This window comes from Diadema setosum, chromosome 11 (genome assembly GCF_964275005.1).
Source record: "Diadema setosum chromosome 11, eeDiaSeto1, whole genome shotgun sequence".
Lineage (NCBI taxonomy): Eukaryota > Metazoa > Echinodermata > Echinoidea > Diadematoida > Diadematidae > Diadema > Diadema setosum.
This window is the reverse complement of record NC_092695.1, coordinates 32,992,661-33,014,727: the sequence shown is the minus strand read 5'-3', so window position 1 is coordinate 33,014,727 and position 22,067 is coordinate 32,992,661. Positions and strand designations below refer to the sequence as shown.

Below are 22,067 nucleotides of genomic sequence, written 5' to 3'. Positions count from 1 at the left end.
TGCAGTGTAATTTTCTCCATTATCATCACAATTTTCATCGTATATTGCCATTGTTATGAATAAAAAGAAAATTTGATGATTGAGGCATATTAAAGTGACTAATGCATTTGAAAATGCTGGATGTGTTTTGAGTCATCAAATTTGTGATAAACTCTTGCCTCGTGTCAGTAGCCTAGAATGCTTTGTAAATATAACCCAGTTTTCATCTCCCATTCCACAGAACAAGTTGGAGATGAAAGTCCTTGTATTGACAGGCAATACAGTCCCATGCCTCAAATGGTAAGCAGACATTTAGCACACCTGCAGTATGTGTTCTTTGTCATATTGTATAGATTTAAAAAAACATTCGGTTTATACAGTCAATCTGGAAAAGGAGAATTATTGTGTATTGTCGTTAAATGTGAATTTCTGTCTTCAGTTTTAGTTTGCTTAGAGAGCTTCAGCCTCTAATGCATGGTTTTGTTTTGTTTTTTGTGATTGTGTGCATGACACCCTGATAATAACTTCATAAAAACATATTAATATTGGAAATGCTGAAATGTCATCACATGACACATGGTAAAGTGTGTACATAATATCTACTGAAGTAACAAGCCACATTATTTTGTAAACAACGTGCATGTAGTTTGAAAGTGATTGGGATTCATAACACTTCCCATGACCTGTAACTGTGCTGGTAGCCAATGTTAACGTGGCCGTACACTCGCAGAATGAACACTTATTGCAAAATGATTTCATATCACATCATGATAAAAAGATAGTAAATTTGCTTTCATGAAATGATTGAGAGACATGTCCTGCCTTAATGAGTACCAATGCATAATCCTGTTTTTAAATACTTCTTACACAAAGACTTCTACCAATGACCCAAAACAGCCCACTGACGAACGGCCCACTGCTGCAATGACCACTGAGTGTGGTGTGGAACCAAACCATCTAGAAGTAAATACAACAGATAGCAGAATGCTAAAGCCTCTGGCTAAATATTTCTAACATAAAACTGCATGAGCATGACAGTAATATTAAAAACTCATAATTCAATAGACTGCCAACCTTGCGTCAGTAGGTAACTAGTAAACTATGCCTAATTCAAATCTGCGTTAAATCATTGATGTTCCAAATTTTGTCTTAAAATAGGGTAACTGCATGCACACACATAAATAAATATTTATGATACAGTTACAGATGCTAATCAATGTGTACAACATATAACGAGACATTTACTGCATTTAGGATGATCTTTTCAAAATACAGTGATTTTTTTTAATACTTATTTGACTCATTTAAGAGAGAATCCATTGAAAAACAGCCTGTCACTGCAATGACCAGTGTGGCGCAGAACCAAGCCATCTAGCTGTAATTATACCAAAATGATGTAACCACAGGCAGAGTATCTTTTACATAAAATTGCATGACTTTGAAATAAAAAACTGAATCAATTTTGCATGCGACTCAACATGTATTAGTGGATCAATAGCAAGTGTAAACTTTGCAGAATTCAAATCTATGTAAAGGCCACACATAATCAAATGCTCTTTAAGAATAAAGTAACTTCTTACATTAAAAAATATAAATACATTTCACCCCTTATAGTTTCCAAAGCTGATAATTTGCATGAAGTAGAGTAGAGACACCTTGTACACACAGGAGGATACATTGGAAATGCAGTGAATTTTTATATGTGCTTCTCATGCAAAGACCTCTTCGAACGACTCAAAACAACCAATTGAAGAACAGCCCGTCACTGCAGTGACCACTGAGTGTGATGCGGAACCAAATCATCTGGAAGTAACTGCAACTAATAGCACAATGGTATAGCCACTGGCTAAGTATTTTTTCTTCTTCACACAGACTTTGATAAAACCTAAAATAACTAAATCAATATACCACCAACATGTATTAAGTTTACTGTGAAGGCATGAAAACAGCAACAATTCCACAAATCAAAATGATAACCACAAACATATCAGATTTCATCAATAGTTATTATGAAATGGAATTACAAGGTTAGGCATGAGAGCATGAATTACAAAATTGATTGGGATGCACAGTGCATAGAGCTTCCAAGTTATGACACTCAAGTAATATGACAGTGGCAAGAATAAAATATTTCATTGTATATACCCATTGTTTTATCAGCCATTGGCCGTGTTTTCTGCTTATAAGGGTACGGTTTATTCATCTTTTCTGTATTATATTGAAGAGAGTATGTAGAAAAAAAAAAATGATTTGTTGCACAATGTGCAGACAGCATCCATTCCAGAACTTTTAAAAGTGTTCATTTACATTAATCAGGAATATCGCTGTCATCTGCATGATATGCTCCTGTAAAGATGTGCTGGTGTTTGATGATACAAAACTAAAAGGAAATACATGTTCGCATTAATAATAACAAAACTGAAAGAAGGACATTTGCAATCTTATAATGAAAAAGCAAACAGCAACAACAACAACAAAATCCTGAAAATACATAAAATACATAAAAAACAAGAATGTATTCAAATACTTCTTCCTTTTTTCTTTTTTTTTTTTGTTTCTATGACCATTTTAATAATAGTGTAGCTGTTATGGTCAATTTTTTGTCTGTAGAGATCTGAACTTCTCACTTTTTACCAGTACAAATTCAATATGCAGAAAAAAAAAAAAAATCAGCATCAAACGAATTTTCATGTCTTGATATATATATATATTGAGCACTAACATTTCTATCTCTGCAGAGCAATTTAATGTGTCGATTTAATTATCGCAAGACAAGGGATATGTTCTGCTGCATTTGTATTCCACTCATACATCATTGCCTTTCCCTTTAATAGTCTGATGATGGTATGATGCAACCATCACCGTTGTCCATGCCAAAGAGTGCAACTCCATCCAGCCTGAGTGTTAGTCCTGGTATGGACCCTCAGGCAAGCTCGCCTCCAAACATCGCTCCGGCTGGCTATGTCCCACCATTCGCCACCATGGGCCTTCCTTTCTACCACTTCTTCATTCCCAGTAAGCGTATGATATGTTTGCTCTGTGACAATCGGCAGTTTGCCTTTGTACCTACATTGTAGTGATGTTGCTGCCTTAAGAAAGCGTCAGTTTAGACAAAGATGTTCCAGCTTTGTGTGTGTGTGTGTGTGTGTGTGTGTGTGTGTGCGCGCCAAGAGTATGCATTCTGTTGTAATGACTAATCGAGTTCATGTCAGTTTATTTTGATAGAATTGAACATTTTGATATCTCTGTCAGTGATGGTGTCAGTATAATAATGCAAAAAGGCACTGTACTCTTTTCACCATTAAATCTGTCTTATCTGCAAATACTTAAAGATAATAAAAAGTTTTGGTACCTCAAAAGTTTCCCTGAATTTCCTTGTCTTGGTTTGTGTTTCACGTGAAAGTACGTTGTCTGTGAGAATTACTCGCCCCAAAGTGCTCTCATGTCTTAGTAATCATGCAACAATGGTTTCGTACCAGAGCCGTCGCCGTACAGCGTCGATAAATATTGTACGAAACCACTGACTGCGACCAGCAGCGTGCAGCCCATTGTACGCATAGCTAACTGCGACCAGCAGCCCCATACGCATAGCGTAATGGGGCTTCGCATTGTAACATTCAGGATCATGACAGAATTAGTATCGCGGGTAAATGTCAATTTAAAATCCCAAAATTTCTTCGATTTGAAGACTTACCAATTAAGTTGAAGTATTGAAAACAGGCTTCGAACAACGTTTGGTTCTGCCAATAGTCCCTTTCTTTTCGAATTGATGACTGAATGTGACTCGGTCGAGAGGACCTTGGGAGAGCTACATACACCATGGACCGATGCATACACTGACTACTACGGCCAGCGCATGCGCACACAAACATCTTATCCATTGATATGGGATTTGAAATTTGTGCGCATGTGATGTGTTCGCATGCACTGGCTGTAGTATTCAGTGTACATGGTGTATGTAGCTCTCCCAAGGTCCTCTCGGCCGAGTCACATTCAGTCATCAATTCGAACAGAAAGGGACTGTAGGCAGAACCAAACGTTGCCTAAATCCTGTTTTCAATACTTCACCTTAATTGGTAAGTCTTCAAATTGAAGAATTTTTGGGATTTTAAGTTAACATTTATCCCGAGATACTAAATCTGTCATGATCCTGAATGCTACAATGCGAAGCCCGATTACGCTATGCGTATGGGACTGCTGGTCGCTATGCGTATGGGGCTGCTGGTCGCAGTTAATTGCATGATTACTAAGACATGAGAGCACTTTGGGGCGAGTAAGTCTCACAGTGTTAGTTATATGAAAGGTACTTAAACCTGAAACACAAACTAAGACAAGGAAATTTTTGAGGTACCAAAACTTTTTATTATCTTTAACTGTGCTTATTTTCAGTTTAATTGCGTTCAATTGTGCGTCTTTTTCCTAAATCACTGTTGTTTCATATCATCAATTCACTGTACCATGAAACACTTTCTAAAGAGTTCAATTATTGCAGTGATGAAAATAGACATGATGTTCAGGGGGAAAAAAAAATGAAATAGAAAAGTGTCAGGGAACTATGATGAAGACATCATCTCTGTTCTGTGTTCTGTTCAGTGAATGACTGGAATTTGACTGGGCCAGTCAACTGGCATGCCCTGATCTCTAAGGACCCAAATGGAGCTGATCTGCCAATGACGGGTGAGATATTTACAGTGCTTTTGAAGTTGTAGCTTCTTCTACTATGTCATAACTCAGTCATAGATTCCTAAATTTGCATAAGTGTGATATTTAAGCGTACCAGAGTCCTCAATTTGATAGCACTGCTAAGTTGTTCCGGCAGAAAAGAAGCCATTCTAGGAATTAGTTCTTTTCGTATTGTTTACTGTCAGAGTTTCAATCAGATTAGTCAGACAGTTTGAAAAATCTTTGTTACCTACTGATGTATTAAGCTTTTCTTAAAAACTTGGGGAAAAGAAATATGTACCGATTTTTCACTTTTTGGACTTGTTTATTACAGTATTCAATGGCTAAATTATTTTATGGGAATATTTGGTGTTAACACTTGCATGAATTCAAAAGATAACACCAATGTTTATTTCAATCCTGTTTCAATGACATATATGTTTGTTTTCAATTTGTTACTTGAACAGATATCTGTACCCTGAGATTCTTCTACAATCTGGGTCTTGAGGTATGACACTTTTTTGATAACTTTATGAAATTTTAATTTCAAAATTTCACACTGAAGGCATCGTGTAGTTTTGGTTGAGACCTAACTTCAGGTTTCCAACTTTTTTTGGTGAGATAATGTGAAATCTCTTATGAAATATGAAAGAGCATGTAATTCCAAGAGGAATTCAATGTTTATTTGATGAAAATTGGTTTTGAAATGGCTGAGATATCCAAAACAGAACGATCCTAATAAAAGATGGGACCCACCTTTATTCCGATCGCTTTGTTTTCCTTTGTTTTTTGATAATTTGAATTCTTCTTAGAATGGTATACTTTGTACTATTTCATAAGTGGCTTCTTGGTATTTTGCAAAAAGTGAAGAGCCCAGCCCTCATCTCCACCAATACTGTACCATCCCTTTAATGTTGAAAAAAAAAACAGAGGCTATTACATGAGAATAATCATTAAAAGCTTTGTGTTAGTGACATTTAAATCATAGGAAACACAAGGCTATGATATGCTTTAAAAGTGCATACCATAGACTTGTTCAATCAAACATATCTTAAGTTTACTGTAAAAGTGGAAATTTTCGCGATGTTGAATTTTCGCGCATTTCATGCAACCAGAAACTAGTGCAAAAATAAAAGCACGCAAATATTTTTGCATGCCATATGTTCCAGTACTTACTGTCTTGATTCCGCGGAATTAAAACAAGCGAAACTCTTCCAACCGGGCCGAGCGCGAAAAATTAGTAACGTGAAAATATCCACTTTTACAGTAATCAAACATAACTTAGTAGTATGATTTTGAAATTGTTGAGGTGTAGTTTACTGTGTATTACATTCAGAGATTCATATTATGTATTGACTGAAATTGTACTAGCTTCATTTCATTATGCCTGATATAGTTGTACAAGAAAAAGAAAAAAAAAACTTTTTATTTTGCATTTTTGAAAAGGTTGTATGAAAAAAAAAAGAAACATGCTCACATGCTCACTTATGGAGCAAGGCTCATATCTTGTATCTTGATTGACTGGCTTATGGGCACACCATGAATGGTAATTGTCTTTATAGAGATACTGTAGTCAGTGGTAGGAGGAGGTAAATGAGAAAAAAGCAAAGGCAAGTTTATTCCTTTGATGAAATTAAATTAGTACCAAGCAGAAAAAGATAATGGGGGGGGGGGGGGGGTAGAAGAAAATGAATGTTTCTTCCAGGAAATCCGAGAGAAAACTGAATAAAAAGATAGTGGGGCTTCTCAATCTCATAGTGACTTTTACCTTGTCGTACCTCAAATGTCTAATAAGAACTTCCTGTCAAATTGATGTGTGAGTTGCTTTCTTTATGTATATTTGAAATATGATTTTGTCTTGCAACCAACCAGGACTATATTGCTATTGCGTGCTCATGGCATATTTTGTTGTCTCCAACTTTGCTACCAGTATCATCGAAGATTGTGCCTGCTGCAGCACATACAGCAGCACTGCTACCACTATCAGGCGGCGGCGGCTGGGCCCATGCAACAGCACCAACAAATGCACCCGCAACAGCAACAGCAGCAACATCAGCAGCAGCACCACCCCCAGCAGCACCCGGGGCTTGTTGGTGGCTACAGCCCGGGGATTCCCCAGCACAATGGCATGGGCATGCCTGCACAGGCCATGGTGAAGAGTCCTTATGAGATGCCTGAAGGGGCAGTGGCCTTGCCCGGTCCAACAGCCAACGGTCAAGAGGATAGTGATCCCAGTGATGGACAGATCACCTACAGTGGTCAGTTTCATTTTCATGCATGATATTGAGTTCATAAAGTAGGCTTTATTTTTTTTTTAACCTTGTGCAATTAGTTTTTTATTGTTTTCCTGGGTAGTAACATCCTTTATTCTCCCGATGTCTGCAAAATTTCCAAAATGGCAAGATAGGAATCTCAGAATGTTACAGCGAAGTGCCTGCTAATGAGCTTTGTTTGTTACATCTTATTAATTTCTGAAATCTAGTAAAACTCAGTGATGCACGCACAACATCCGTACAATCCAATCATCTCTCGTGCAATGACACTTAAAGCTCACATGAGCCACGGACTGTTGTGAGCTATAAGTGTAATTTCACCTGTTGTCCATCATCTGTGAAACTTCTATACATGTTCATATTCTGGAAAATCTGTCTTCACATTGTATCCAAATCATTCTAAAAGACTAGGGATATCTACAAATTATTCATATGGTATGAGTAGCACAGTGGAGGCTGAAGAGCTGGCCCTCAAAAGTCCAAACTGTGTAATTTTTTTTTTTTTTTTGTAGATCCAAAAGTAAAGTTCAGTCTTATTGTATTATCTTGTAGAAGTCAAGTATGTAAGTTTGTTCAAGACAGTGACAGTGTTGACCTGATTGGGCCGGTGATAGGATCGGGGATGTCATGTTCGTGAAGGGCTTGAATTTAATTGACATTTTCGTTGCAATATATACATGTATATGAAGGATTTAAGTTGTTCACAACAATGCATGATTCCAGTTAAGTAGGAATCAGCCTTCAATTGAGTGGGTATGAAATGTTCACAGGGTATATGCGGTCCCAATGTGGGTCTCGGGACAGGGTTCTTGAGAGCTAAACATGGTAAATTTCAGACAGCATCTTCTCTCTGTCCAGAAATAGTACATTTATGTCATAAACTGTGTGGAAAAAGGTTAAGAATAATGGTTGCTCACTGGGTATATAAAGGGGTACTTGATTGTTGTATCACTGCAGCAATGATGACATTAATCCAGAAACTTGTGTGCACATCAAGCCCCTGGGACTCCCCTTTTCTGTGTGCTCCAGAGGTTGGAGCAGAGCAGATTTGCACAGTTATATATACAAACTAACTCATTTCGAAGTGCCAAGATTTAATGTTATACAGCCTGGTAAGATTTACTTGAATTTCATTCACAACCCTAGGTTCTGGGTCTGGCAGAAACTCGGTCACACCTGGCTATATGTCTGCAGAGCCTGTCTCCCTGAATCCCGCCGGCATGCCACCCTCTACAAACCCCACCTACAGCTTGCCAGTCCACGCAGGACCTGCTGGTGATGCATACGTGCCTATGACTTACCATCAAGGCATGCCTCATCCTGTCTCCTTTCCAGGTGAAGAACTTTTCTACCAGTCCAGAGTACTTCGTTAATAAAATTGGTAGAGCAACGCAGAGTACTGTTTACACCATATATTTAGCGAGTCTATAATACGCGAGTGGTTAAATTCATGATCATGGAGTCCTGTACTGAACGGAGATATGGGCATGCATATGTCACATTCATATTTGGATCAGTTAATATTTTCGCGTGTCTTTAATTTCAGGAATAGCACCTGACTCGCAAAATTCACGAAAATAAAAACCTTGCGAAATATGCGGCGTATACAGTATAAAGTATAGTGTGATGTCATGTCATTTGGTTAACTGTTTGGCAGTGTTCATTCAAGTTTGCCGTCGTGTATAATGTAGTTTATATTATAAAATGGGTTCAAGAATGTAGCCAATTGGAAGCGCTGAAATGAGTCGCGTGTGCTTGTATTAATTTCTCACTAACATGCATGCGGCCTGACGTCACAATGCTTACACTAGCAGTGCGCACTCAATCAGTTGTTAGTGCGTCGCGCGCTACTATACGCGCTGTCAATCCTGTAAACAACTTCTAGTTCGTCTTGTGCATAACATGTGTGGCGTACTATACGTACAGTACTTATGTGCGGGATTTCCGAGTGTGACGTGCGTAAATGTTTGGGACGAACATATTCGGACATCTTGATTCACAAAGGTACGTGAAAAATGCTGTTAGTTTTCGACCCATTTTATAAAACAAATGATGCACAGGATTATTTCGTGGCGTTAGTGAAGGTGCGGCGCGCTCGAGAGTATTGACAATGGTGCGACATGCACGAGGCGCAGCCGAGTGCATGTCGCACCATTGTCAATACTCTCGAGCGCGCCGCACCTTCACTAACACACTCTATCCTGTGCATCATTTGTATAGCATCATACTGATACATTTTCAAGTACATTAGCATTGTTTCATATGATTCTGTGTATAGAGACCCAGAATGTTGATGTGCTATGTTTGCCAATTTACAAATGCATTGGAGTGCTTTTTTTTTTTTGTGATTGGTACTTATGTCTGGAAACTAATTGTCAATTAATAGAGATCATCTAATCCCCCTAAACTCTATGGTATCACCATGACCTTTTTCTTGGTCTAAGGCACATTACTGCATCTGAGTAGGCTTCCTTACGTTATAACTACCAGCAGGTCAAGTTTGGATAGATTACTGAATGTTTATGAAAAAAGCTTGTAAAGTTAGTGAAGTGCTTGAAACATGAAGAGGTAACTTTTGGAAAAAGTAGGTGTGGTGAGGATTCTTACTTTCAGGAATATGTTTGCAGTTAATGGACATCTACATGATGGTTTTAGTCATCCTTTGTAAAAGAGCTGAATCAACCCACGTAAATATGCATCTGGAGATTAATTTATATACAGTGTCTATTGATGTACAATAAATATTGAAACAGTTTTTTGTGAGATATCAAATACACTTCTTCTGTAATATCACGATTGCTCTTCAGGTTTATGCAAATGTGTTAAATGTAAATTATCTGACCCCGATGTTTGTATTACCTTCATTTTGGCATATTGTTGTATGTGATATGGAATGTCATTTAATGCTTCTTGAATGGCATGGGGTAAACTTGTAAATGTTTGCTTCTTCTTTTCTCTTTTTTAAACTTCATTTATAGTGTCACCTGCTCCAAACCCAAACATGTACATGTACCAACAACACCTGGCTGGGTCACTGGGGTACCCAGGAGGCAAAGTCCAAGGCAGTGTGCCCCATTCTACCTACTCTGGTGCTCCAGTCTCTCATGCCCACATGACGTCACAGGCAGCGTGTCAGCAACAGCAGCATCAACATCATCAGCCACAAGGATATGTGACACCATCAAACAGTGGGGTCGTGGTGGCAACACCATCAAGTGGTGTGCAGTACGGCACACACAGCACCTCTATCGTCAGCAACAGTAGTTGTAGCAGCCAAGACAGTGGTGTATTGAGCTCAAGCCCGACCCAGGTGCCATACACCAGTAGTGGTTAGTAGCTGGAAGGTTTACTGAAACTTTTTTGACTGCTGTAGTTGTTTCAGATTTTTCTTTCGGTGCTATGCAGTAGCGTTTAATCGATGTACCTGTGTGTGTTGAACTTGCTCTGCAGTTTGTCCTGTGATGTGTCAAAGAGGTTAACAGTTTGCGTGTTTTGTGCTGCCAGTTGGTCTATTGTCTAGTGCTTGTATACTAATGGTTTGTAGAGTGTTGTATGCATGGAGCTTGTGTTCATAGTCATGTGTAGGAGGATAGAATGTTTAGTCTTGTAGCATAATTGTGAACCAGTTCCGTGTTTCGTGGTCATATGCAAGTAAATGATGTTCCTGTGTAAATCTTTGGTTTTATGACAAGTAAAGTAAGTAGAAAAAGAATTCATGTGATCACTTCTTGATGTTATGGTAGAATTACTGAATAGATGTGTCTACTTAATCAGCAGCAAGATTTGTGTATTGCTAGTGATTCCAGCTCACATGAACATTGTATTAATCACCATATTTGACCTACTCATGGTATTGAAAGATGCCAAATTGCAGCTGAAAAAGGCAAATGATAAATGTTATCTATGGCAACTACAGAGGATATTACTCCTTTATAAGAGTGTTGGTAGATTGTATGTGTGTGAGTGTTGATTGCCCTAGTATACAAAGACAATAGAGTTCTGTAGTTACAACATGATTGCGGTTAGAAAATGGTATCAAACCATTTTCATATAACAAATGGTTTTCAGCAACTTATGTATCTACCATTGTGTTTTCAGAGCCGGCGTATGTACCACTTTATAGATAAAGTTGTGATCAATGTGATTTGATTTTAATTGGTGAATAGAAATGGATTTAAGAATATTGTTGTCCTCCCAAACCCTCACTGTTGTTCACAGCTTTGTATCAAGAGTTTGTGAAAAGTGATATCCCCTTTACTTGGACATGAGATTAAAGCAGATATGGTGTTAAACCCCAATCTATGGCATTAATGGTTTGGACATGTGTGATATTACTGAAGATTTAACTCGAGAATGAAATTAATTTCTGGTGCTAGATGTTGATGTTTCTGATTTAGTTCATTCAGTTGACAGATTGCAAATTGCAAGATGTTGATGTTTCTGATTTAGTTCATTCAGTTGACAGATTGCAAAATAGCTGTGTGTGGATTCATTGTCCTCACTGTATGTTTATATGCTCAATTTTTCTTCATCCAATAACTGTCCCTTACTTTCAGTGATTCTTATGAGAAGTGTCAAATAAATTGATTTTGATAAATCTGTGACATCACCTGTGCTTTCAGCTTTTCAATAATGCTGTATAGTATTGTTTTTGTTTTCTTGGTGCTTTTATAATACTTTCATATGTGCTTAAAAGTGGCGAAGATGTAAACAGAAGGGATTGAGTGTACATTCAAGTTCAATCTCTGTGTTTACAAGCAAAAGTTTGAAATCTTCATATATCTCACTATATATTAATGTGTTGAGACAATCAAATTGAGGTTCAATATTTGCTTAGTATCAGTTATCTTGTTTTGTTACCCCTAAGTATCGCTCAGTGAACTTACTGTAGTGCTAGGGATAATTCAGATGTGAAGCCTAACTTGCTCTTGTGTTACGCCTTATAAGTTTGCCAGAAATATTGTTTGCAATACTTTTTTTTAATATTTTTTTTTTATTTACCCTTGCCACTTTCTTTACCCTTGCCATGTATCCTATTGGATGAAAAGAAACTTCCTATGGCTGTAAGATGAGTTGATAAGTCTTGTGTTTATTTCTTTGTTTTATTTTTATTTTTTTTTTTGTAGCTTGTTTTTGTATTTGCCAAGAAAGATGTTTTGCAAGGTAAACCAACTCTGTGAAACTTGTTGTCTTTTATAGAGAGGTAGCTAGTGAAGAAGAAATTTTCTTGTTGAGTGAGGATTATTTAGAAACAAACGAAAGCAAATTACCACAGTAATACTATTTTCTCATCAAATGCCCTCAAAACTATGTGTCATATCTGCGGTGAATATTAGCAAAGTATTGGAAATAGTTACCCAACTTTGCAGCAAAATGTTATTTAAACCGGTACTAGCAGGGATTACATGCCAGAACAATGTTTCATTTGTAGAACAGTCTCTCTTGATTTTATTTCTATTTTTTTTTTTTTTTTTGGGGGGGGGGGGGGAGGGGGAAAGGGGGTAGCAATTATTTCATTGTTATCTGTGTCTGTAACTGTACTTGACACAATGTTAACTACGATTAAGATTCTATTCTAATGGTATATTAACATTATTGTCACAGAAGAAGTCGGTTGTTTTATGTGTAATGCACAGGGACATCTAACATTTATGACATAACGAAATATATGGGTGTATCATAGAACTTGGTAGAAGTAGAAGTAAAGTGATGCGATATCTTACATTTGCAATTGTCTGTATCTATGAGAATGATAAACATTTGCATGGATTGAGTATGTTGTGTTGGTGGGATACTCAACCAAAAGTGCATAAAAGATATTAACTCGCTGTACATTTGTTTTACTAGCCCAAGTACTTTATCGCATGTGGATAGATATTCAATGGTGTAAGTACTTGATGAATGATGGTGTATGAATTAGATTAGGATTGAAATATATGTGTGTTTTGAAGTATTGTGAAGTGTGAGTGTGGTGTTTGTGTGTAATGTCCTGCATCTCTCTTTGTGTAAAGCCATATGAATTGATCTCCTTTGGAGATGTGTATTTCAACTTGGTTTATCATAATATGTTGCCATATACATAATCTTTTATAGAAAAACATATTTCTGTGCATTTTTTGTGTTAACAGGAATGATTGAATGTGGGTAAATATTTTGCCAAATATGCATAGCAGCTGTTTATGTTGACTCTGAAGGACAATGTTTCTCAGATATTTGAAAGCTAAAAAGCTTCTCTTTACTATGTTTGTTGGTGTTTTTTATGTCATTTATTGTGCTTCACTTAGTTTTTCTTTTGTGTGTGTGTGTGTGTGTGTGTGTGTGTGTGTGTGTGCAAAGTCAGCATGAGTAGAATGTACAAGGTCTGTGTGACATTTACTAGACTTTGATTTAGTGAAACATTGGATCAGATGATGTAAAAAAGTTGCTATATGTCAGACAAGGTGGCAGCATTTTTCTTTTCTATTGACTTTCTGATCTCTTTCAAAAGCTGCAGTATCTGAAATTATTGTTTTTGCTATTTGCCAAACGACTATATTCTGATAAAGTACTGCTCTTTAAGTAATGTAGAAGGGTCAGTCACATTTTGGTACTAAAAAGTAGGAGTGAGTGGTGATGATTTTTTTTTTTTTTTTTTTTTTGAGGGGGGGGGGTGGTTGAGGGAGATAGAGGATAAATGTGCCTTACACAAAAAAAAATCCATGATTACCATTATTTCTGTTTCTTAAGTTACATGTTATTTGCTCGTGTTTATTTTTCTTTGTATGGTCAATGTGATAGAACAACACTGTGTTGGAAGCATTCTGAGCTGTGCCTGGTTATGTGACCGGTAGATTTACTGCATGCAATTCATTAGTATTGAGTGTTTTCCATTTGAATTCAATCTAGAGCATATCCTGTATGCTTGGGTAGTACTTTCATATTTAAAGGCTGAATGCTACAGTGTCGTGATATAAGCACATCCTCTACAAAAATGTGGGTTGATTTATCAGCCTTAAAGGGAGAGTAAGAGTGTGTCTAATGGGGCCTCATGTTGTTGGCATGTGTATTGAGAAGTAAGATGAAAGTCGCATGATGTGGATTCACAAAGGATTCTGTGGACATCGTTCAAAGTTATATCAGTATATGGGACCATCACATTTACTATTTTAGAGCTACTGTCAAAAGGAAACAACTGCTCTGTATTGATTTTGCCTATTTTCATCATCAGTGGAATAGATGAATTTGATTAATCACAGCTTGTTTATCAAAATGGGTGAATTACCTGTAATTTCATGAGGAAAATGTTACGTTTTCTGTAGATTTAATTTCTGAATAGAATTCAACATGCCAGAGAAGCGTCTCTGAAATTTAGTTTCACAATTTCTTCCAAGAATATTGAAGAAAGGGGAAGGTATGAATTGCTGTAAGAGTAAACAGATGTTAAAGATTTAAAGGAAAGAAAAAAAATGATAAAGATGTTTGTTGTGAGACTACATATAAAAGTATTTTTGATATCTCTGTGGCACTTTTGCCCAAAAATGAGTTTTTGGTTGTGTAATTCTTGTCATTGAAGAAGTCCTGGAGAGGTCTATTCCAAAGAGGGGATTATATCCAGGTATATGATTTTAAGACAAATGCCTTTTGTACGAGCATGTCCTCCAGAAGTGTAAGAAAAAAGGGGCAGCTATGAGTTGCTGTGAAAGTGAAGCAAAGTTGTTTGAGAAGTTCAAACAAATATGAAAAAGATGTATTTGATATGATTATAGGAGTATTTTTGATATGTCTGATACAATTTTGCGAGAAAAAAAAAATGACATGAATGACTTTAATGTTGTTAATTTCTTGTCTTTGAAAGAGATCCTGGAAAGATCCATCTCAAAGAGGGGATGATCTGTATAATTTTAAGACAAAGCACTCGTAACAGAAAATAATATTTGAGAAAGTTTAAGTTTGAGAGAGTTAAGAGAGTTGTCTTGATTTGACATGAGGCTTCTTGCTTTGGTGTGTGTTGCACCTTGCAGTTTTTGGAATATCAAACTGCTTTCCCTAAATCTTCAGTTGCCCAGAAGAACACCGCAAACGTACTCGAGGTGCATATATTATACTCCTTGCATGGGTTAGTGTTCTTCTTCCAGGCACACAACGAAAAGATACAACTTCTGCTTTCTAAGCATTGACATTGAACTTTTCCCCCTATGCCTCTAGATAAACAAGAAGAAATTTGATCTATTAACAGTTTTATGTTGCTTTTTTTTTTATTAGTAGCATATCAACTAATATTTTATTTCATCATATAGTATGACCCCAGAGAAAAAAAAGTATTAAGTCGAGCTTCCATTCAATTGTAGGATAAGGAATACTCATACTATTCTGAAATGTAGGACTCATATGTAACTAAGTCTACTTGGGCTTCATTGACATAGCCTCATTTATTTTTTTATAGGAATTTATTTTACAACTATTGAGCTCCATGATGTATTTGAGAGTTAAATTTTCACATTTTGGACTATTTATAATTTTACCACCATTTTTAAGCGGCATGCATTTTTTAGAGTTTTGTTCAGACAAAACATTTTTAGATTCATATTTTATAGCCATATTTGTACAGGTTGTGCTGTTCATACAACTTTTGAGCAAGTTTAGAAAGAAGGAAATGTATTTCCAGATTGTGTCATGAGACAACTTGAGCAATAATTCTATGTATGTAACATCTTCTCAAATTGATGGGACTTCTTCCAAACCTCAGTTTTAGTCCATCACAGATTATTTTGAGGAAGACCTCAGTTAAAAAAAAAAAAAAGAAGATAAAATACACATCTGTCAAGCAAGAAATGATGCTTTCACTTTATCAATAGCTCAAAAGTAGTTGCTGCATATATTTTTTTAGTTGAGCAACTGTTTCTCCCCATACTATCTGTTGTGGGGCTAGCCAATAGAATATTAGACAGAGAGTTTGAATAATGATAGTTTTTGTTAGGCAAGATAGGAGTAGGATTAAGTGTCAATGCTCAGCTCATATTATACATTACCTTTATGTAAGAACATGTTTTATAATTTTGCTACAGATATTAGTTTGGGATGATTTAAAGTCTTAGAGTGCACTGAGTGAAGAACACTTTCATCTGAGTTCATAAAACATAATAGATCACTGCTGTGCAGTGAACATCTTTATTATGCACATGAAATGTACAGAGAATATTATAAAAAGTCATATACCAAAGAAAGCAAGTGACCTTTATTTGTACTTGGAAAATACAACAAAAAAGACAATATTTTGTGTATGAGAAAAGGTCAGATGAAAAAGGACATCAGCCCAATATAGACCTTGCTCCGTATTGACAAAGAGAATAGTATTGAAAAATGCTCTTGGTTACTGAGTTCCAATAATCTTTTAATGAACGGTCTGTGTTCTGTCTAAATCCTGGCAATTAGGTCTTATTTTGGTTTTGTAGATGAACGATTGCCTGCGAGTTAAGTTTTGTATGAAGGATTGGAGTCACGTGCCAACCATTTAATATGAATGACAATATTTGTGCAAGAGCTTTGTTTAGCAATTTAGTTTTGTACATATTTTTTTAACCTTTTTGTATTTATGTATCTTATTTCAAAGCAATAGTAGTATTTCATTTCATAGTCACGACTGCAGGGTGTTTTTCATGCAAATGTATCAACCTGTTCTGAAGTAAAATAATACTATGTCTGTTGATTACATGAGTGTGTTGGATAATTCAATGAAGTATGTCATGGATTTTTTTTTTTTTTTTTTACACGATACTGTCATGTTTTTAAGCCGTAATTCCACACCATTTGGTCGGCTTTAATGAATAGAGTCAATCAGACAGAGAATGATCCAAGTGTTGTGGAAACACACATAATGAAAGAAAGTAATGGAATTTTAAGCTTTCTCATGCGCCTGTGAAACAATGGAATTAATAGCAAACAAATAGGAAAATAAATGCTATGATGCCATGTGTCCAATCTCGTATCAACCTTCACAACATACCATTACCAAATTTCCTTTCTATGAAATAAAAAGAAAAATGTTCTACCCTTGTATCCTTTTTTTTTTTAATGTATAAGTTGAAGTATTCTAGCAGTAAGGACTCATAGGGGGAAGTTTTACAAATGTTGAATTATAAGCAGGAACATTTTTATTTCGTGCGTGAACCAAAGTACAATTGTACCAATAAGGGAGTTTCGAGTTGACAGCCATCTCCTTGGATAATTGGCACATGTGATTGCAATTGATATGAATTGGTGAAATTGTTTGGCACTGAAAAATCTTATAACATTATTTTAGGTCCAACTTCAAGAAACATCATCATTCTGTCTATCTGATCTCACTCTGTTCATCAAAGTCAACGTGGACATGGTGTGACATTGTATTGACTCCTGAGGATACATGAAAATTGTATTAGATATGTGACTGAGTCTGTCATTACTGGTATGTCCGTCTTTCCTAGGGATGTAAAGTCTTTTCTCAGCTACAGATAATATTGCAGTGATTTAGGGCTTATTCAGAACTCGTTCTACAAAGCACTGCATGTTTGCTATAAAGGAAGATTTCACTGCTAATTCAACTTTGTCGTGTGTGAAAACACTACAAAAGAAAGGTAAAAATAGATAATTAAAAAGTATGTACCATAGTTAGACACCAGTGTGTCAGAGCTGGTTTGCTGTAGCTCTGGAATTCTAGGATCGGACGTTGCTGCCGGCATCCGTGTGACATGAAGGCTAGATCTGTTGGCAACTCATATGTCATTATATTGCAAGAGGGATGTGATATCCAGACAGGGTCTTTTCAATGTGCATTTTTTTGTTGGCCTGATTCCCATCAAAGATTATTGTAATTTTTGACATTTCATAGGCGATAGTCTTATGTAAGTTTATAGACGAATTAATTTCATTCTTTCCAGTAGTTTATAGGTATTGTATTTAGAATTGGACTTTCATTCTTTATCAATTTATACACTTTTAGTCTTAGTCTTTCACTTTTGCTATTTCACTTTGGTTCAAGATGAGTTTGGGTATTCCTATTTCTTTGAAAACTGTTCATTATATTTTGTTTCACAAAGAAGAAGAAAAATATATTGATAAGTAAAACAATGAATGAACATGTCTGTGTAATCCTTTGCAGCCCACACTACAAAAAGCTGTCACCTCAAGAGAAATTTTTAAAGGTATAGATATGTCCTTGTATGTAAATTGTGTTATTAGGTGACTGTGTGTGTGTGTGTTTGTGTTTGTGAGTGCGTGTATGTGAGTGAGTGTTTTATATGTACTTTTATGCCCCTCATGTTGGTATATCTATCACTATACATATCTGTTAGTGTTTGTACGGTGTGTGTAATTTTGTAACAAAAGATGGGAACATTGGCGACTGTCCTGCATATATATCGGGAAGCTTCAGGGCCGGCGCTGTAATTTTTTTAAAAGTGAGGGGGCCCAGTTTGTATTATAACGTAATACACAAAAGAGGACTTTACTACAATTCTCTAGTGCCACTTCAAGGTTAATCGGCTAACCATCCAAAAACAAAACCAAACAAAAACCAAACAAAACAAACAAAAGGACTTAACATTTTTCTGGTGCCACTTCCGGGAGAGAAAAAGTGTGGGGGAGGGGGGGGGGGGGGAGAACTTGGCATAGCTTAGATTGGAAAGTAAAAGTGCCACTGGTTTAAGAATTGTGAGATAAGAACAATCTCCTTTTCAGACGAGGCCAAGGAATATCTTTAAGTGTGTGTGTGTGTGTGGGGGGGGGGGGGGGGGGTTTGCAGGGCCCGGGGTGTGTGTGGGAGTTGGCTTACTGTTGGTCGTTTGGTCAAGGATCAATTGGTACCCCTCCTCCCCCTCCCCCCGTAGCATATTGTGCCACTATTCCTGGGGATGTTTCACAAAGAATTCAATTTGAAAGTTAAGATCGACTTTATATTATATGGTACCAATGTATGCCATTGGTTTCTCTTTTGGGTTGAAGCTCCTTGGTTTTATCTAGGCCTGTTGTTTTCAGAATCCACTTCAAATTCTTTAAAAAATCCTTTGTCTTTTTGATACTTTATTTTGTTAATTCATACCTGTATGAAAAAGTCTTCAAAAATTGTCATTCTTTTATGAAAGTTAGAAGTCACACACAGCCTTGCATTATAGAAGTGATCCCCAGGGAGCGATGACTGCCCCCCCCCCCCCCGGGGGGGGGGGGGGGGGGGGGGGGGGACTTTCACCTCGCTAGCTCTGCAGCTCCGCTCCCCAGCTCCGGATCCATCCCTCAGCTGCAATTGTGAATGAATGACGTGTACGTAAACACGACTCACGAAAACTCAAACGTCAGTGGTGTGGGTTCCTGCAATTGCAATACGACAGCGCATTAGAGAAAGAATTAAATTTAGTTCATCAACTTGAATTTCTGCTAGTGAAAGATTTTGTCGTCCTCTAAACTCGAGTGAGTACCCATGAGTCTCCTCCTTTTGTAATTATTCGTAGATTTGATCGGTGTTCGTGACTGTTGAAATGAATTAACCGCTGCCAGTCCCACTCGTTGCCTTTCGCGTCATTGCGCGCTGTCGAGGTGAAATGAATTTCGTTCTCCTAACGTTAGTCTAGGTTTTTTACTAGAACTTACATGTCTACATATCTATACAATTACAAATGAGTCACATTAGAACCGCAACACAGCAGAAGCGACATACGAGTTATGATTGTTGTGCACGGGTTCCTGGACGCTCACTGCAATTTCTTACTCCATCGGCATTCTCATATACTCGGATAGATCCTATAATTTGCGTTTTGCCACAACAAGTTACAAACCCTATTAAAATAAAATAGAAGTTTAACCTAGAAGGCTAGGTGTAATTGCGAAACACAACCCTAACGCCGAAGCGTTCCCACAGTATAACTGTGTACAAGGAGTGCCCCGGGGTTAAACCTAGGTGTAAAATTCCCTTAAAGACCTAATAAAATGCTTGCAAAATGTTTTAATATGCAAAAGAAATGTAAAATATATGTCATGATTATCAATGTAAATATGTTGTCAGTGTCGTTCCGGTTTTTATCGCTTCTAGAAACTCCCCAAAATATCACATTTTTGGAGGACCCCGTTGCAGCTTTTGCGAAAAAGATAGTCACGTGACCAACACCCCTGAACCGATTGATGACGTATAAAGCACGGAGTTGTGCTCAGTTAGCAGACGCCGCTCAGCACAAGCACTCAGATTTATACTAGCTTGGTACACGCGCGTACAGGATAGCTAGCCCGGCCAGGCCCGGGCCCCGCGGGATGTGCGCTCCCGGTCGACACACTGACTGTCGACATGTACGCATTACCACGTATATTATCACTAAGTTAGCTTGCACAGATACCTGGTACCTCGAGCATAATGTCTTCCCCTATATGGGTAAACTTCGACATTGATGATGATGATGAAGACTGCAGCTCTGACGATAGCGGAGAGGAAGAGGTGGCACATGAAGTTGAAGGGGAAGATGGGGAGGGAGAGGCAGCCGATGAACCAGAACGTTATCGTGGGGCTGCACCTTACCGATATGAACCAGCTGCATCTCCCCTGCTGCCAGTGCAAGAGCGTATGAACATGGCACAAAGCCCGAGAATAGACCTCACGGAAACGATCGCCTGGGAAATACAGAGTGGTATGTCTGGTATGCCCCCATAGTTTAACGTTAGAAAGGATATACTGTATTTACATGACTGACATTGTAAGTTGTAACTGTCAAGTAAGTAGATTAGAAGAACAGGCCCAGCTCGCTCACAAAGTGAGCGGCTACTCCGGCCGCAGCAAGCAAGCGGGAGCGTCCCGGCCGTGGCCTGGCCCGTCGGCCGGCGCTTACAAGTTAAACTACCAGTAGTAGTCTAGTAGTAGATCTAGTAGCAGTCTACAAGTAGTTTACACTCAGTAATTTAGATGCGTCATTTTCTAAGAAAAACGATACCAAGAATGATCGTCAATTTTGGTCGAGTAGTTTTTGTTTTATGCTAAAAATCATACTGTGGAAGGAAGCCCAAACGCCGTGCTTATCTACCGATGAATGCCACGGTGGGGCTGGATTCACGAGTAGGTCTAGGCCTATAAAGCAGGCGAGTCGCCGTAGTATTTATTAGTACAGACACGCAGTGGTGGTGGGGCTATCGTGAAATAGGCCCCACCGCAGTGCGCGTGCACCGTACCCGTGCGTTTATAGCAAGCAAGGGTAGGTCCTCCTATAGGGTTTAGGGTTAGGTAGGGTTGTATTTATGGTTAAATTGGCCGTTAAATTAGTCGAGCCGAGGGCCATATTATGAAGTCATTTTCGCCACATTCACGAGTATTTACTGTGGAAGGCAGCCCCACCGCCGTGCTTACCTACCGAGATGAACGCCACACGGTGGGGCTGAAACAGGCGAGTCGCCGTAGTATTACTAACACTCTGGTTACTAGTACAGACACGCAGTGGTGGGGCCTATTTCACGAGTTTGCCGAAAATAATGGATATCCAAGCGTACCAAAGTTGTAATCTGTATTATTGGCAGTATTAAATCCGATACAGTTCATTAAATATTCTTTTGTCTAAAGGCTTAGCCAATGACAATAGTGCAGCGCAGCACTTGCTATGCGCTCGCTAGCTCGCTCCCCCGCCAGCGCTAGCCAGTGCAGCCGCCGGCTGGCTGTCGCTGCGCTGCGCTAGCATAGCCTTGCCAGCTCGCTGGCTACGGCTAGACTGGTCGTGAACGACTCCGTTCTTAGACGTCATCACAATTTAGAAGTGATAGTGCGCCGCATGCGGTGAAAGTATAGCAAGTTTTCCAAAACCGAGGAAATTGCATCCAATATGTTAACAAATATAGAACAAAATTCAGAACAGTAAAAAACCCCGCACAACCATAGAATTACTTAGAATTTAACATTTAATATTATTACATCATTGAGAAAAAAATGCCTAAACCATTTTATTAGGTCTTTAATGGCAAGAGTTCCTTTTGGGTGTTTGGGACAGCCACCCAAAAGTGAGTGCATGCATCCGTGCGTATCGTAAGCAAGGTTGGGATAGGCTAGGTAGAGGTGTATAGATATTGGGGTGGCTGTCCCTAAAAGAACTCTTTCCAAATGATGAGATAATATTTAGGGAGTATGAAATGATGAAAGTGACATAATGAAACTGCATTAGTGCCAAGTGTAGAATA

The 22,067-nt window shown here is 37.9% G+C and overlaps 1 protein-coding gene across 1 annotated transcript in view; it reads left to right on the top strand.

Annotated features, from left to right (window-relative positions):
- The window catches only part of LOC140234630 (uncharacterized), a 34,954-nt gene extending 23,875 nt beyond the window's left edge, over nucleotides 1-11,079 (top strand). The window contains exons 17-23 of the mRNA XM_072314657.1: nucleotides 221-279; nucleotides 2,814-2,994; nucleotides 4,573-4,656; nucleotides 5,109-5,149; nucleotides 6,572-6,899; nucleotides 8,061-8,249; nucleotides 9,893-11,079. Of these exons, the coding sequence (XP_072170758.1) occupies nucleotides 221-279; nucleotides 2,814-2,994; nucleotides 4,573-4,656; nucleotides 5,109-5,149; nucleotides 6,572-6,899; nucleotides 8,061-8,249; nucleotides 9,893-10,248 (1,238 nt within the window). The 3' untranslated portion in view covers nucleotides 10,249-11,079. The remainder of the gene's footprint in view (nucleotides 1-220; nucleotides 280-2,813; nucleotides 2,995-4,572; nucleotides 4,657-5,108; nucleotides 5,150-6,571; nucleotides 6,900-8,060; nucleotides 8,250-9,892) is intronic.
- Nucleotides 11,080-22,067: the final 10,988 nt, after the last annotated feature.